Raw genomic sequence first — 18,608 nt, 5'->3', positions numbered from 1 at the left:
ACACATGACACGCTCTTTGGGCAAATAAGTGCATTGTGGCGCCTTCTCTGAACAAACTATGAAATTTCAAATTTATCTTTGCTTTAAATTTTATTATACTTTGTGTTCTACACATAACACCAGATAATTCAATTTCTGACCATGATTTGGAGGCAAAACATGTTAAAACTTACGTGTGCACACACACACACACACACACACACACGTCTATGCTTGGAGGGGGAAGCTACGAAGCATCGCACAAAGAGCAGACGGGAATAATCGAAAACTTTGTATTTACGACATCACATTAGAAACCTCAAAAATAACAGTACTTCTCCACTATTTAATGGATGTTATTATACATACAAACCTTCCTCTTGAATCACTCTATCTATTAAAAAAAACGGCATCAAAATCCGTTGCGTAGTTTCAAATATTTAAGCGAACAAAGGGACCGGAAAAAAAAGCGACTTTACTTTATACTATGTAGTGATTCCCCATAAAATAAAATATTTCATCAGTCAAGGTCAAAAATACTCCCACACAAAATTAAGAAACAGACATAAACTTTAGTTTAATGAATACTGCAATTACTTAACATTCCTGTAGGTAATTAGATCTTAATGCTAAACGTGTCGCTTGCAGTCTCCCTGAACGTCCAGCTGCTCATTCAATGCTTCTCTACGGTCTAGACACGCAAAAAATAAATTGCTTTGCTGAGATTTCAATCGGCTTCATTTAATTCATTCATTTCCACTTAAATATTATCATAAATACTTCATATCATTGCAGAAACCAAACAAACATTACCATCGAATCTATTCCCCATGAAAAACAAACAAAGAGAATAGTTAATTAAATACGAAATCAAATCAAATGTTTGATTTGGAAATGTCTTGTCTTCAAGTTTCTGAAACTTTTAAAAGTAAATTATTAAAGAAAAATTATGTTTGAACATCCAGATGGAGATTATTCAATTCCACTGGCAATGTCTCCGTATTTACTTTGTATTAATTCAATTTAATTCAGTTCTAAAAACGATCTAAAGTTTTAACGAAGAATCATTTCCATACGATGCTGAATAATTTATGCAATTGCTATCTCAACACTAGTATGTCAACAAAATGCAATTAAAATCGTGAAGATTTTTTTGTTTCACTCGTTAACGATCACACAATGCCGAAAAATGCAACGTTTTCAATTTGCATGCTTTTTTCACATCCACATCGCACAAAAATGTGTTTTCAGAAGTTTTTATTGTGGGCCGGCGGTGAAACGATAATTTTTGCATAATTTTACGCTCGAAGCCACCACCACACCACGAACGTGCACATTTTTTTATGTGCTCTCCGAAAAACATAAATCACACGGGCGATACGGATTCGCGCGCGTATGTATTACATTTTATGAAGATCATAAATATTGCACATAAATATCGATCATGTACAATTGTGCTCAAGTTGATAAAACCCAGTCGCATGCGGCGTATCCTAGCGTATAATAGAAGGAAAAAGAGGGTTGAGTCGAACATGAATGAGAGTGCATTAAAACCCTGGAAAATCCTGGAAAACTCGAGCGCATCAAGTACACTTACTTTACTCGTCCGCCAGATATAATCCTTTTCTACTCGTTGTGCGTCGAGTATGTCCACTCAAAAAATGCGAATATGAAATTGATCAAGTATCCTCTTCTCGTGTTGCTTTTTTTTTCGTAATTAATTCTGGTTTCGAGACGTTTTGTGTTCGGGAAAGTGCAATTTCGACTTTAATAGCCTACGAAACGCAGCAGTATCGATTGATTCGATGCATTAGCTTTCAACTATGCCAATTACGCGCGAAGCAAGGTGCTTTCGCCGTAATTCACCAGCATCTTCACTTTAACTCTACCCTAATGCAATTCTTAAGCGATAAAAATTTCACTCAAACATCGCTGGAAAAGAATCCATTGTGTTGAAACAAGATAACAAAAGACTTGATAAGATTATATCATTCGGTGTAAAACAAGATATTCGTTATTCTGGATGCTGAGATGAGAATAAAAGATTAAAACCGGGCATTTCTCAAGAGATGGTTTTATTGTTATTTTTTCCTGGTCGTAAATCACACTTGTTGGTGCAGAATTCTGCAGGATACAGCGCGATAGCGTGCAATGAATTATTTTTCTACTTTTTTACTCATAAATATCTCTCGTAAATACTGACCGGTTTTATATACTCTTCAAAAATATATTAATACTAGTTAACCCGGCAAACGTTGTTTTGCCATATAAATTATTTTTAAGTTCTAGATAAATTCTAGTATAGACAAACAGTAACTTACATATTATAAGTATGTAAGTATGTAAAACTTGATTAACTAAACTAATCGTGTCAAATACACATAAAATTAATAATTTTATTATCTAAAATATAAAAATGAATCGCAAAATGTGTTGGTAACCGATTCACTCAACAACGCCTAGACCAATTTAGGTAATTTTTCTTTTAATATGTTTGTTAAAGTCTAAGGGTGGTTTTTTCGGCGACATAAATTGGAATTATTACCGGTAAAACGGGGAAAAGCTGAGGTTTCCTTTTTTCTATTGATTAACGAAACAAATTCCGCAGCCTTCTTCGACTTATTTTTGATTTATGGTTTTCTACTGAGTTTTCTTTTGTCCACTGACAAACGATACAAATTCCGCAGTTTTCTTTGATTCATTTTTGTTTAATTCTTTCATTTCGTTTTTTGTGCAACGTGGTTAATTATCTACGATCACTAAGTATTGCATGTGACACAATTCGGGGTGTTTTAGTGGGTCCCACTAATATAATTTGTTCTTGAAAGGGTGGCGAAAGTTCGTGGAAGCGCCCTGTCAACGGGGTGACTGTTCTATTCAGGAGAATTTTTTGAACCGACTATAAAATAGAGAGGAACAAAATCTGCCACATTACAATTTTCTTTAATAGAACGAAGTCTGTTGGGTCCGCTAGTTATGAATAAAACAGTAATAATTAATAGTTAATATCAGAGTTACACTGAGATAGCAATATGATAATTGTAAACGTTACTACTACACTTGATACATATACCATAATGATGGCCTAAAACTGTGTAGGGAGTGAGAGAAGTCTTATTGTTTGCGTGAAACAGGAGACCGACTTCAGTCTCATTCCTTCGAGCGGGATGAAAAAAAATTAAATTACCGAAATTGCTATAAAAATATAGGGGTTGGTGATAAAAAAAGTAAATATTTAGAGTTGTATGTATTTTTTTAATGCCACATTATATAAAAATAGAAACAACATTTTTTGTCCAAAATTTAACAAAAATTAAGGGTGAACAACCCTTATTACTTAGAGATATGAAGAATAGATAATATCCGATTCTCAGACCTATTGAATACGCATATAAAATTTTTCTTTGAGCGACATGAAAAATGATTAAATTACTAAAATGGCTATAAAGAAATAGGGGTTGGTGATAAAAAAGTAAAAATATAGAGATGTATGTATATTTTAATGCCACATCATAAAAAAATAAAAACAAAAGAATTTGTCCAAAAATTAAAAAAAAAGTTAAGGGTGAACAACCCTTATCACTTAGGGGTATGAAAAATAGATGTTAGCCGATTCTCAGACCTACTAAATACGCATATAAAATTTGGTAAAAATCGGTAAAGCCGTTTCGGAGGAGTACGGAAACAAACACTGTGACACGCAAATTTTATATATATATATAGATTTTTACCCGCGACTTCGTCTCGGTAGTGTTTAATAAAAATGTAATTCGTTTTTACTCTTTTGTTCTAGACATAGTATGTGTCAATTTTATCAATAAGATTTACAATTTTATTTTAAAGAAATTAATTATATAAAGAATTGCTAATAATGCACTTCAGCGCGCCATCTCGGATTCAACTATTTAACTATAACTATGATTGAATCTCAATGCCAACTTTTATCCTATAGAAAAAGACTTCTTTTCGGTTTTCCTGGCAATTATTCGAATTTTTCTCGCCGCAAAAACCATCCTTGGACTTTAACGAACATTTAAAAAAAAGAATTGGCCAAATTGGTCTTAGCGTTGTTGAGTTATGCGCTTTCCAACAAATTTTACGATTCATTTTTATATTATAGATGAAAAGTTGTCAATGTAAATATTTTTGCAAAGTGACTTTTAATATGTAAATAATGTAAATTATTTGCATATTGAGGTGAAACGCAATGAAAGTCAAAGAATGCGCAAAAAATGCACAAAATGCGTCGTGAGTTCGTCGAGCATCGAGAGAGCTTTCAGTCCAAGGACGTGTGATATTATCCTTGCTCGAATCGCTGAAATATGCGCTTCTCGTGCCTTATGAAAACACGCGCTGTACTCGTGACCGCTGAAGTAAAGAGTAATGCAGGAATGTCATAAATTTCAAACGCGCTTTTCACTTTCAAAACGTAGCTAAACCGAAAATAAAAAATGCTACACCTGGTGAATAAGTCAAAACTTATGCTCAGCATTTTTTAGAAAATATTATCAGAGTAAAATTAAATCTATTTAATTAAAAATTTAGTATTTTGCTTTTAATAACAATTTTCAAGCTGTGCAGACATAATAAATCAACGTCTATGAAAAATATGAAATTTTTTCATATTTAACGCATAAATAACTCCTAGAATTCCCAGTATTTTATATTGCAAATTCTTATACATTGTTTTGTGTCATGAAGATAATTGGGTTGCAGCAATGCAGGCGTTTTGTATGCATAGTCTCAGATTACCGCCGTGAGCGTTCCTAACCATGTTTGCGCGCACACGCATCGTTTGCGCAATAAAACGTGCAGGATTAAATACCCAGCTGGCTGTTTTGTTGACAAAATTATTTCCTCGTGGCGCACGTGGCGTGTCCCGTGCATGCATAAATTTCCCCCAACGCTGTGTAACAAATGCAAAAGCCGACAGTTTTGCATGCGCTTACAATAATGTAATTTTCTTTTAACTTTTAACTTTAAACGTTAAACATTAAAAAAATACATTTACCTATTTAATCCATGGGATATGTGAGTGTTTAGTGTTTGTTTATTACCAATAAACAATGAGTTGATTGTTAATTTTGCTTTGTTTGCGGATCAAACGCAAATTAAATGGAATCCTTTAAGCCGGAGATCTAGGTGGATACGTGGATAGCAATTCACTTACAAGCTGGAGATAAGGTTGCAGATGGCGCTGATGGCAATGTGCGTTGATAGGGGTTTAGGTGGAGATGAATTGTACGATGAGCTGGGAGTAGATAGAATTGATGGAATTGTATGCGCTGCAAATAGAGTGCTGAGTGTTGAGTATGTTACACACGTGTCGGGTTGGGATGTGTTACAACCGCTGGAAATGCAAATTGCGTACTTGGTAATTTACCCTTTGTGCAAATACTCATACCTTATTAAATATACTAAAAACAAGTGGTTTTTATTCCATAAAATTTATCTATAATATTAAAATGAATCGCAAAATCTGTTGGTACGCGCATAACTCAACAACGCTTAATCCAATTTGGCCAATTCTTTTTGTAAAATGTTTATTAAAGTCCAAGGATGGTTTTTACGGCGAGAAAAATTCGAATAATTGCCGGGAAAACCCTAAAGACGGCTCTTTTCTATAAGATAAAAGTTGGCATTGAGATTCAGTTAAATAGTTGAATCCGAGATAGCGCGCTGAAGTGCATTAATAGCAATTATTTATATAAATAATTTCTTTAAAATAAAATTGCAAATCATATTGATAGAATTGACACATACTATGTCTAGAACAAGAGGGTAAAAACTAATTACATTTTTATTAAACACTACCGGGACGAAGTTGCGGCAAAAGCTAATTTTATACAAAATTTTGTCGAAGGTCAATGTCAAGAGCACTGGTAAATACAACTGCTTCATAATTTGGTCCATTGCCTGGTTTTATAGGCAAGGCAGGTTCTAAGGTTGTGTAGACTTCAGTTTTTGTTGTGATTTTTATTAATTCTGTTGTTAGAGTTGAAGTTGTTGTTGGTTTGGATGTTGCAATACTCGAATTTTATTAAATATACTTAAATCAAGTTTTTTATTGAATCTTTTTATTTTATATTACAAAACTTTGACGAACGTCAATGTCAGGAGCAGTGGTAAAAACAATTGCATCATAATTTGGTTCGTTGTCAGGTTCTACAGGTGTGTCAGGTTCTACAGTTGTGAGAACTTTAGTTGTGGTTGCAATTGTTGTTGGTTTTGATGTTGTAGTTGATGTAGTGGTTAATTTTTGAGTTGTTGTAGGTTTTCTAGTTGTTGTGGTTGCAATTGTTGTTCGTTTCGTTGTTGTGGTCGATGTTGTGGTTCGTTTTTCAGTTGTGGTTGAAATTGTGGTTGGTTTTGATGTTGTAGTTGATGTTGTAGTTGACGTAGTGGTTAATTTCTGAGTAGTTGTAGGCTTTCTAGTTGTTGTTGTTGTTGAAGTTGTTGTTGGTCTTGCTGTCGAGGTTACTTTCTCATTAATTGCTATTCTCCTTGTTGTGGTTGAGATTATTCTAGGCCTTCTAGTTGTCGAGGTTGTCGTTGGCCTTGCAGTCGTTGAAACAACTTTATCCTTCGGTACGAAAACCAAAGCAAATTTCTCAGCGGTCAAATACGTCAGAGTAATATTTCCACAAGTACTAATATTGACGTCTAAATCTGGTGCTATATATACTGTCTTAGATGTTGTACAATCATTACGCCGCAGTTTCAAATGAATATTTTTATTGCCAGTATTAGAAACAACCATCCTCGGAAACTTCATCTGAATCCTCGCCATGGTGATATTGGGAATAGTTACTGTTTTTATACCATCTAAATTTTCCTCAATTCCATTTCCTCGTTTCAAATGAATTGTAGTTGTTTTAATTGGTTGATTATTCACTACAACTGCAGCTGAGAAAATCACCATTGATATTATAATCCACTTCATTATTTTAACTTCTAATATTTCAACTTATATTCTGTTGTAGATTGAAAATTGACTGTTGAATTAAATCCATATGTGCTAATTTATAAAGAAGTAAACATGAACTTTTGATAAACTCTCAGAGATTATTAATGTAAGGCAATCTCGGGAATTCCCAGTAGAAATTTAATACGAACCAAACACATATTTCAATATTATGATAAACCTTCAGTATTGTATTTTCCTAAAATTTAATTTATTAACGTTAAAATGTTACACAAATAATAAAAATAGATGAAGGACATTTTTTGATCATAGGTTATACTTACTAGGTTCATAGCTAAAAATTCATGCGAATTTTATTGTCTATATAATGATTGTTATTTATGTTATGGTTAATTAAACACAAATTACATGTTCTACGTACAATTCACATCAATCTAGTTTTTTTGTGTTGAATTTTGCGGTTTATCGTTAGTCAGTGCTGAGAACATCAACCAAAAAGTTTGTTAATATATATTGTTAAATGTTACCAATAACGAATTTAAAATGTGGTGTGGAAATTCCTGTGTTTCTCATATTTTTTTCCATGTTATTAGCAGGTTTGCAACTTTTTTCTCTTTTTTTCTGAAAGTTATTAAAAATAAATATTTTAGCTCCAATCAGTTCAAATTTTTTAATCTATCGCACATGTTATGTTCTAATGGGTAAAAACGAATCGGATTGTGCTAAACTTGGTGTGAATACAAGTGATACCACTACGATTGCCCTGGAAAAGAAAGTTCAAGAAGTAGCGAATTACATTAGTATGATCATGGAGATATTCTCAATGATAGTTCCTTGTATTGTTTGTTTATTTATTGGACCGTATTCTGACAAAAAAGGACGTAGAAACATTTTAATTTTATCAATTGCAGGTTTGTATTTAAAAGTATTCAAATGAAAATATTTTGAATTTGAGGATTGTTTGTAGGAATGGTTGCTACTTCAATTATTCGAGTGATTGTCGCAATGTTGCCAAATTTAAGTCCATGGTTCCTGGCGTTACAAATCATACCGAGTATAATGTCCGGTGGGATGCCTACATTCATTACGATTGCTTTTTGTTATCTTGTAGATGATACTAAATTAGATAATCGAAGCATGAGGTAATTTTATCAATAAGATTCGCAATTTTATTTTAAAGAAATTAATTCTATAAAGAATTGCTAATAATGCACTAAAGCACGCCATCTTGGATTCAACTATTTAACTATAACTATGATTGAATCTCAATGCCAACTTTTATCCAATAGAAAAGAGCTGTTTTCAGGGTTTTCCCGACAATTATTCGAATTTTTCTCGCCATAAAAACATTTTAAAAAAAAGAATTGGCCAAATTGGTCTTGGCATTGTTGACTTATGCGCTTACCAATACATTTTCCGATTCATTTTTATATTATAGATAGACACATAAATATAACATTTTATTCTTCTTTTCAGAATTGGATTTTTAGAAGGTGCTCTAGGTTTAGGCATGCTCTCAGGATTATTTCTCAGCTCACATGTATTCAAATGGATTGGATACATCGGTTCATTTATTCTCTGTTCGGTTTTACAAACAATCGCATTATTATACACCATTTTATTTGTGGCTGAAGCAATACAAATCAATAGAAACGTATGTAATATTATATTGTTGTATGCAACCAATCATACAATTAATTTTATTAATTTTAGGCTGAAGCGAAATTCTTCACTTTTGAACATATCAAAGAAATGTGGCATGTAACATTCAAACCACGAGAAGGCTACAACCGAACCGTTTTATTAGGATGCTTGGGTGCTGTGGTAATCCATGTGTTTGCCATAGCATTCACTGCAACCGAATCGCTGTTGTTGCGTTCGAAATTTCACTGGGATTTGCAAATGCTCACGGATTTCGCCAGCATTCAATCAATTTTCGGGATTATGGGCATGTGCATTTGCATCTACGTTCTTCACAAACTGCTGAAGATCTCCGAAAGTGTTTTGATTGCTGTGGGTCTATGCGCAAATGCAATCGGTGCTTCAATTATGGCATTTGCACAATATGATTGGCAAGTTTACACAGGTAAACATAATTAACACAATTAATAAAAATTATGCAATTGTTTATAATAAATAAATTTCTTTAGCTGCTGGTATAAGAATACCTGCCGGATTAATATCCCCAATGATACGTTCACTAACATCAAACATCATCCCACAGGAAGAAACAGGAAAAATATTCGCGTTTTGTATATCGATCGAATCATTCTGCTCCCTGTTCGCTGGACCTTTGTCGACGATTATTTACACGGAAACTATTGATGTGTTTCCGGGCGCTTTTGATTTAATTCCGGTTATGATCTATATTGGACTTGCTTTGTTTTTTGTGTAAGTACAGAAACCAAGTTATATTATTTTTATATTTATCATTTTTTATGTTTAAATTATTTTTAGGTATGTTTATACACTGACGAAGAAACCAAACGCTGTTATTTATTTAGAGGAAGAAGATAAAACAGATAAATCTGTAAATATTGATGCCAGTGAAATAACCAAAATATGAGTGTTCAATTTCCATTCGTTTTTCGTTTTTGTGAAGATTATTTTAATGCAGTTTTCGTGCACTGACGTTTTATGCGTTTTCCAAACGTGGGAAAATTCAGGTGCTGCAGCAACATAAAAGTTTCTAATATTACAAGCTTCCACCATAAAGCTGGTTCTAAAAATAGTTTTATGACTTAAAAATGAAAGAAAATAAAAAACATAAAAGCAGCAAAACATACATCTTCATAACTTGCTGTTTGGGTTGCATACATATGAATGTTACCATTTTGATGAATGTCCACCGTCATATATGCACATTTTCTGCATAAACATTAAAACCACACTTAACATTGCACTCGGGAAATTTAAATGTCCATTCACATAATGTTGGAGGCAGTAAAGTACGGTAAGAGCAGATGCCATTGAAGGGCGAGCGCAAAACAGCTGAACGGTGTTTCCCATCGCGTTCATAAATATGTAGCATGCGCATTCTATATATATTTATATCCGGTGCTCGCCGCAATGTCCGTCCTTGCGTTATTTATGCATCACTTGTGAATATCCAATTTGTCAACGATAATTCAACGCAACACCGAACGTCAGCAAAAACTTAATGAAAATGTTTGTTTCACACTTTTCACCATTCACACTACGAGTACAATATGAGGTCGTTAAATTTACTAAAATTAAAATTTTCAATATTTAGAATTTAGTTTGACTTATGCTTGCAAAAAAACAAATACAAAATAATATTATGGCTTATTCAGATGATTTTTCTTCGTGCTAGGCACTGGCAACGAGCAATTAATTAAAGAAATGTTCCAGACAGAAAGAATTAATTAAAAAGCGAGCGGAAATAAATTGCCCACGGCTAGGAAACACACGGATAGTACGCGCATCGATTTTCTAATTAGCTTTGTCGAAAACAAACGTGAAAGTACTTAAGAAATTTTATTTTTATTTTTTTTTGTTTCTCTAATGCGAATTAAATGTTTTTCACTTCAAAATCGATCCGTGTCTACCTTGAAATGTTAAAACTCATGAAAAAGTTTATGTTTTTTTGGGTTGATTTTCTTTTCCTTATAATCTATAATAAAAAAATGAATCGCAAAATCTGTTGGTAAGTGCATAACTCAACAACGCTTAGACCAATTCGGCCAATTCTTTTTTTAAATGTTTGTTAAAGTCCAAGAATGGTTTTAACGGCAAGAAAAATTCGAATTAATTGCCGGCAAAACCCTTAAGACAGTCCTTTTCAATAGGATAAAAGTTGTCATTGAGATTCAATCATTGTTATAGTTAAATAATTGAATCCGAGATGGCGCGCTGAAGTGCATTATTAGCTATTTTTTATATAAATAATTTCTTTAAAATAAAATTGCAAATTTTATTGATAGAATTGACACATACTATGTCTAGAACAAGAAAGTAAAAACGAATTACATTTTCAAAAGCTTGTAAGATAAGTAAAATTGTTTTATTTTTACGAACAAAAAGTAAACGCAATTATAGTTGCCTACGTCAAAAGCAAACAGCGAAGATATAACCCAAATGTTAAAAATACGCTTTTTTCTTCTTTTTATAACTTTACCTTACCATCACTAAAATTACTTGACCTAATTAATAAACTGCCGCACGGGCAAAATTAATCAGCAGTAAGTGCTAAGTTCAATCAACTGTTGAGAAATCATCCTGACTCAACAAAAATATTACGCCTTCAAAGTTTAAGCTATAGTATATTATTATATTTTATTTTGTTGGATCTCTTGTGACCAAACCTGGTGTTTGCTGTAGATAATTTTGATCGTACCCAATTGGAGTACTCCAACTACGCGAAATAATGCACAAAGGAAACAACGCTGTCATTAAAGAAAGGAAATGCCACCATTTCCCTCGACGTAACACGCACAATTTTCTTTATAGTTTTTTTTATGTTTGCTCTTATCTTCAAGTACCGTGTGGGCATAAAAATAATGTGTCATTGTGCACCAAACTATTCAAATATTTGAATACGTTTCTCCCACGTAGTTTTTAATAAAAAAAGTAGTAAAACTCATTAATTGCTTGTTGAACATATTATCAATCGATTCTGTCAACATACCTCAATTTTAATTTAAAGAGGTGATAAATGAATACAATGCACTTTAGCGCCATCTCAATTTGAATTATATAACTATAACTAAAATTCGTTTTTTCATAACAATTTTTATCTTCTACAAGCTTTTGCCCGCGACTTCGTGGTGGTAGTGTTTAATAAAAATGTAATTCGTTTTTACTCTCTTGTTTTAGACATAGTATGTGTCAATTCTATCAATAAGATTCGCAATTTTATTTTAAAGATATTAATTATATAAAGAATTGCTAATAATGCACTTCAGCGCGCCATCTCGGATTCCACTCTTTAACTATAACTATGATTGAATCTCAATGATAACTTTTATTCTCTAGAAAAAGGCTATCTTCAGGGTTTTCCCGGCAATTATTCGATTTTTTCTCGACGTAAAAACCATCCTTGGACTTTAACGAACATTTAAAAAAAGAATTGGCCAAATTGGTGAAAGCGCTGTTGCGTTATGTGCTTACCAACATATTTTACGATTTATTTTTATATTATAGATTATACACTTTACAAAATATATTTTTGTATCAAAAAGTAGTTTATTTTACTTTTCTTAATACACAATATCTATATATCAAAATTTATCAAAATTATCAAAATAGTTTTCGCGTCAAAGCGTAACAAACAAACCAAATCATATTAACTTTTATAATATTAATATAAAATACATATTTTTGACAAGAAAAGTATTACAAAATATGTATTATAATTTTTGACTGTAGAATTCATATTTACTTTATTTTTTAGTTTTCCCGGTATATTCGACAATGTATCCACTCAGCACAAAGTTTCAGAAGTCCCAGGAGACAAAATGAACTTGATAGCACAACTTGCATTACGTTTATTACTCATTCACATTCCATTGTACCATACTACTGTTTTTATTGTCTTAGCTACTTACTCCAATTCCTATTCTTACGTTTCCTATTTTTTTCCAGATCGTACTCTTGCCCCAATAGAAACGGCACTCAAATTTGCATCTGTTTCCGAACGCCGACGCGGCCCACGCTATTCGAACTTGACTTTTCCAATCAAACTCAGTGCAATTGACAATTAATATTGTTTTAAGCTGGCGGAGCGGCGATCCGTAATGGCATTAGACGTGGAAACGTAGAAAACGCACGAAGCAAGACGGAATAATCCCGAACTCGGACGGATTAAGAGCAGGAGATTAATCAATTCGAGAATAGCATTCTGTACAATTATGCAATTTATCGCCGAACAGATAACAAGCATTGCTTTTCCAAAATTTAAATTAAAATTTAATTCAAATTTAATCAAACGCAAACAAGTTTTTTGAATATAAAAAAGAAAAATGTTTTCGGATAGAAATATTGCACACTTTAAGTGAAATATTCGTCGTGTAATTCAATTTCCTTGAGCGGTGCCTGCAAAGAGTGCAAAAGCATCCCGAAAATGTCCAGCGCATGTTTGATGTAAGGCGTAAGGCGTAAGTTATAAGAGCAAGCACATCGATCCTGAAGAATTTTTGGGCCGGCTATTATTAAAATGAAATCGATAACCCAACTCATCTCTAGCCTTCGCAAAGTGTGAAATATGTGAAAATTGCTTTCAACAAATTTCTCACGTCACGCAAGATAAGAAAAAAAACATCATAAAACTAAAATTAATTCAATAAATTTTATTACCTACTCAATATTACATGAAAAATAATCAATTACTCTTTATAAAAGTACAAAAACATAAATTTTATATTAAAAAACACAGGAAATATGATTTAATCTTCAAAAGTCACATCGCTTAATAACCCCAAAATATTTGTTAGCAAACCAACGCGTTTTTCAAGGAAACCTTGAAGACTGCCATGATCCATTTTTGTTTCTTGATTTCTGCTTCATTTTTATAGTACTCTTTAATATCTTTGTTGAAAGTATTGATTTTATGCTCCACATCATCTTTGATTGCTTGTGAAATTGGATGTAAGTAATCAAACTTCTCTTCAGTTTTCTCAGATTTAGTAGAAGAATCAATATCTGAATCTGTATTTGCGTTTACGTCAATGTAATTGAATCTTGGACTGCGTTTATTCAATCTTTGTTTCTTGTCAGTATTTTTTCCTTTCTTCTTCTTCTTCGAAATTTGGAGTTTTCATCATTAAAGGTATATCTTCAATGTTCATCGAATGATCTTCTTCGTTGATATTTTGTTTTTTATTGGTTTTATCCTGTGTGGAACCTAATAAGTTAGTAGAAATAAAATCTTGTTCTAATGGTTTTAATGATTTGTTCCCAGGTTTACAGTCTGTAGAATTGCATTTGGAACACAATTTTTGAAGATCCACGCTTAGATGAAACGTGCCGTCTTCATGACGATGCATATGAAGTGGTAATTTGATTCCGTCACCGATGAAATACATTTTGTGTTTCTTCATTTGTTCAGTGACATCTCTCAAATGAAGATCATGCAAATGTTCCGGGATGATTTTACCAAAGTGTGTCATGTCATGCGATGGCATTGCTTGTCTCATTTGTAGTTGAGGTTGAGGTGCTCCTACGAAGTTCTGTCCTTGACCTTGTGGCTGTTGAAATCTTTGGAATCCAAATCCATTTTGTTGAGGGATTGGCATTTCAAAGTGTTCAGGACCATTTCCAGCTTCAGGGAAAGTCCTTGATTGGAATCCGGGTTGTGGCATTCCTCTTGGTGGCATTTCCGGCAGCGGTGGACGGTTATTCTGATTGTTAGGATTAAAATGTTCTCCGTTTACTTGAATTTTTGGAATGGTTGAAGTCCTTGATGGATTTTGATTTTCTGGAGTATGATGAATGTTAGCATGATGCTTGTTGTGACTTTGTCTCATAGCCGGAAGTGTTGGAAGCGGAGGGAGGTGAAGATTTTCTTCAATGTTCTCTTCAATTTGTTTGATTATTTCTGGAAGTGTTTTTGGTTCGTCTTCTTCACCGCTGCGTTCTGTACCTTCTGTCAGGGAGATCCCTTTTTATGAGCGTGTTGTTTAGGATGCAATAGTTTGTCCAAATTGCTCAAAACATCGTTTTTCTTTTCAGATGCACGATAACCATCATGATAATCATCGTGATGGTAATCGTCATGACCATGGTGATAATCATCATGATGATAATCCGGGTCCATGTGCCATTCTGGACCATAATCATCCTTCTTATCTAGGAGATCCTCAAGACATCCTACAGTTTCATCATCTTTACCGTCTTTTGATTTTGAAGACTTTTCTTTTTGATCTTCGTTATTTTGAGGCTTTCTCTTCATATTTTTGATTGTCCAACAATGGCTTCCGTATTTTTTTCTTCTTTGTCACCTAATCCTGACCTTAATCCCAGTTTTGGTGAAGCTGTTGGCTTAATCATATCAACAAGTTTGTTTGGCATAGCTTTCAAGTCTTCCACAATATGTTTAAGGTCAATTACAGGTTTCTTTGTAGTCATGTCTTTTTTAAGGTTATCCAGAGATGATTTCAAGAGATCTCCAAATGCAAGTTTCTTTTTGGGTGCAACTTCAGCGTCATCCTTAACATCATTGTCATTAATCTTTGGAGAGAATCTAGACTTAAAATCATCTAGGTTAGATCCTAGTTTTTGATCAGCACTTGACTCTTCATTCTCATCAGCTTCTTCTTCGACAAGTTCTTCAAGTTTATCCAACTTTTTCCTGGATTTACTTTCAGCATCATGAGTGTCATGATCATTTAGGTTATCTCTAACCAACTTTGCAATCTTTTTATCCAAGTTCTTCTTTTCAACAGGGGTAAGTTTTTTACCATCAGTGAGATCTTTCTCAATGACCTTGGTAAATTTATCAACTAATTCTTCTTTCTCGTCTGATTCTTGACGTTGGCGGTGACTAGGAGAAGATGGTTTTTCATTGTGGGAGGGTCCATTGTCAGCAATCCATTGACGCAGACGTTTTACTTCGTTTTCCAAAAAAGTGGCTTTCAGGGTAGGATCTTGAGGAATGTCATGGGAAGTTCCCAAAATATCATCTACAGATGTAGAAGGTTTTTCACTATTGACAATATCTTCAATTTCATCAGGAGATTCTACGGATTTGTAATTTTTACTTGATGAATACGCAGCTTGTGGTTGAGCTGGTGCTTGATAAGTCGGTTGGGATTGAACTGGAGTGGGACCATACTGTTGTTTGTAAGCCTGTTGTTGATATGCTGGTTCTTCGTATACAGGGGCTGATTCCTGATAGGTTGATTGAGAAGAAGTTGGTGCCTGGTAAGCAGCTTGAGGTTCTACCTGATAGGATGGTTCTTGATAGGCAGCTTGTGCTGGGGCTTGGTATGCTGGTTCCTGATAGGTGGATTGAGAAGAAGCTGGTGCCTGGTAAGCAGCTTGAGGTTCAGCCTGATAGGATGGTTCCTGGTAAGCCGCTTGTGCTGGGGCTTGATATGCTGGTTGTTGATAAGATTGTTCTTGGTACGTTGGTTGTTGATAAGCAGCTTGTGGTTGAGATTGGTACGCAGGTTGCTGATAAGCTGCTTGCGGCTGAACTTGCTGAGCTGGAGCTTGATAATTTTCCTGATAATGACTATCCGACTGAGGTGCATGATAAACCGGACCAGTTCCATGATAAACATCAGATTCTACAGGTTCTTGGTATGCAGGAGCGTTCTGAGGATACTGCTCATACGTCTCTTGATAAGCTGGTTGACCCGCAGCGTATTGCTGTTGATTTCCGGCAGGAGCATATTCGTTAATTTGTTGATTACCCGCTTGATACCCACCTTGATAATCTTGAAACTGATTCGGCTGGTTCTGATACTGTTGGCTGGCTCCCAATTGAGGTTCTTCTAGTTTATCATCATCTTCACTTTCTCTATAATAGCCTTTACCTTTGCCCTTCAACTTCAAACCATTCAGTTTACCAAATCCTCCGAGACCTTTTCCGTACCCGCCTTTATCATATCCGCCATAACCCTTTCCATAACCTCCTTTAGATTTGAACTTACTAAGTAATCCTAGAGTGGGATCTGTATGATCTTGAATAGTTTCATCTGTAGGAGCTTCTTGAGCAACGGTATCTTCTTCTAGGTCTTCAGTATCTTCATTTTCTCTGTAGTGTCCTTTGCCTTTGCCCTTTCCATAGCCATGACCTTTTCCATAACCTTTAAGTTTCTTCAAACCAACTAAGTCACTTTCAGTTGATTTATCTTTTTCTAATAAATCTTCAATTGCTTGATGTTGTTCATGTTCCATGGGTGTTTCTAAACCAGTGAACTCTGTCATATCAGCATGTAGAGGATTCTCGTCTTTGATGTTTGCGTCTTCATCTTTATCTACATCTTCATTTTCTCGGTAATGGCTGCCTTTACCTTTACCATAACCTTTTCCTTTTGAGTGTCCTTTTGAAGAACCATATCCGTGTCCATAACCTTTACCTTTCTTGGTTCCCAGAACTGTGTCATCTTCGGATAGAGTTTGGTCATCATCCTTATGTGGGATTTCAGCAACATCATCTTTGAAGTTTACTGCTTCTTCAGCTCCAACAACATCGTCTTCTTCATCAATAAAACCGTGCTTCTTTGATCCCTTCTTCTTCTTTTTCTTGAATCCATCCAAATCGTCATTCATCTCGGATTCCAGCGGATGTGTTAAGTCCATTGTGCTTCCAACAAGCTCTAAACAAAATAAAAAATAAAAAATTAATTTACATTACATAAATATTGCAAAATAATTACCTTTATCATGTTTCAAGTCATTAGGAGCTTTCTTCTTCATCTGAAAACAAATTAAATCAAGTTTTAATAAACAAAATAATCTCAATTAGATAATTTCAACCTGATCAACAACATGTTCGATAATCTTATCAATTTCTTGCGGTGTTAAATGCGAATCCCCCAACATTGTCTTTTTGGTATCAATAGCAGCATCCAACTCTTTATTCAATTGACTCGTCAAATTGTTAATATCCTCGCTTTCATCGCCTTTGACGCTGTGAAGTTCCAAATTCAGTTCGGCGGGTTTACCGTCGTTCCTCGTAAATACATGAGCCGTGTCAATGACGACAGGATGCGGCACCGGCGACGCTTTCGCTTTGGATTTGTTCTTTGCCAAAACAACCAGTCGTTCCAAGGGAACATCCTGCTGAATGTTTAGGAGTTTCGCCAAAATCTGCTGCTTTGGGCCGGCACCAAAAGAGCCGACAGTGTAATACCGCTCTTGTGTTTCAGAGAGACCAGTTTCTGATTCGGCAAAACGCGAAGCAAGTTGAACCATTGGTCCGTCATTGCGTGCAGGTGAACGGCGCTTTAACACCGAAGGTAATAGATGTGGATTGCCCAGGAAATGATCATAAAGTGGCAGGCGAAGTGGTCTAAAGAAAGATAAACTAATATTTTAATATTTAAGTTTTAAAAATTGCATAAATTCGCATTTGTCAACTGATTTTTTATAAAATTCAACTGATAAATTTATTACACTTACTCATGACATCTTTTTTCTTTGTTTGCGAGTCCAGTCTCATGTCCATGATCGGAAGCTTCGACCAAATCTTTAAAATTGCTAGCGACCGCTCCAAAACTAGTCGAAAATTACAATTTAAAATAGAAATATGTTGTTTGTATAGGATGAGGTCTGTGCTGTTCTTACCAAGTTGAATATTGAAGCAAAAGCACGAAACTAATTATTGCAGCGAACACCTTCATGATGATTGCTATTCCGTCGTGCTCACTCCTACAACATCCTAATTGCGACTGGTGTTAATTCCGCTCGATTCGCGCGAAGAATTAATTACAAATCAGCACTTAAAAAGTGATCCGCTCATCATTTTTTTGCGAAATTTATGTCGCGCGCGCTCGGGGGCGCAATGTGATGAATGAACAAAATGTTCGGATTGCGCAAACTTGATTAACGCGCTAATTGCCGCTTTCGATTTCGATTTCAATTTGCGTTGTTCCAGTTTATTTCACAAAACCGTCGACGGTGTAAATTTCAAAAATAGCAGACGACTCATTTTTGAATATTATTTTGTTACTAATTGTTACTAATGTTATTTCAGCAATTTTTATTTTTTACAGTCTTGTATTCGTTGGACTTGGAA

At 34.4% G+C, this 18,608-nt stretch overlaps 3 protein-coding genes across 3 annotated transcripts; 1 reads left to right on the top strand and 2 right to left on the bottom strand.

Annotated features, from left to right (window-relative positions):
- Positions 1 to 6,061: 6,061 nt before the first annotated feature.
- On the bottom strand, positions 6,062 to 6,769 carry LOC135795585 (salivary glue protein Sgs-3-like). The gene has a single exon (XM_065307301.1). The coding sequence runs from the start codon at positions 6,767 to 6,769 to the stop codon at positions 6,062 to 6,064; it is 708 nt and encodes a 235-aa protein (XP_065163373.1).
- A 601-nt stretch (positions 6,770 to 7,370) lies between these two features.
- Positions 7,371 to 9,689, top strand: LOC135796198 (probable peptidoglycan muropeptide transporter SLC46). Its single transcript, XM_065308129.1, has 7 exons — positions 7,371 to 7,500; positions 7,555 to 7,815; positions 7,872 to 8,046; positions 8,381 to 8,558; positions 8,618 to 8,990; positions 9,055 to 9,295; positions 9,362 to 9,689. Exons 1-7 carry the CDS (start codon positions 7,425 to 7,427, stop codon positions 9,468 to 9,470), a joined length of 1,413 nt encoding a protein of 470 aa, XP_065164201.1. The 5' UTR covers positions 7,371 to 7,424; the 3' UTR covers positions 9,471 to 9,689.
- A 3,534-nt stretch (positions 9,690 to 13,223) lies between these two features.
- Positions 13,224 to 18,308, bottom strand: LOC135795584 (uncharacterized). Its single transcript, XM_065307300.1, is given in 8 exon segments — positions 13,224 to 13,636; positions 13,638 to 14,522; positions 14,570 to 14,755; positions 14,821 to 17,187; positions 17,248 to 17,287; positions 17,348 to 17,897; positions 17,993 to 18,088; positions 18,158 to 18,308. Coding segments are annotated over 8 exon segments (4,464 nt in total). The 5' UTR covers positions 18,214 to 18,308; the 3' UTR covers positions 13,224 to 13,352.
- Between the last annotated feature and the right edge of the window lie 300 nt (positions 18,309 to 18,608).

The sequence above is a fragment of the Atheta coriaria genome, unplaced genomic scaffold, assembly GCF_025399875.1.
Source record: "Atheta coriaria isolate IRGN ID8LTWV9N9 unplaced genomic scaffold, Caltech_Dcor_3.1 hic_scaffold_7_pilon, whole genome shotgun sequence".
Lineage (NCBI taxonomy): Eukaryota > Metazoa > Arthropoda > Insecta > Coleoptera > Staphylinidae > Dalotia > Dalotia coriaria.
Note: the sequence above shows the minus strand (reverse complement) of the source record. Positions and strands in the feature narration are given on the sequence as shown.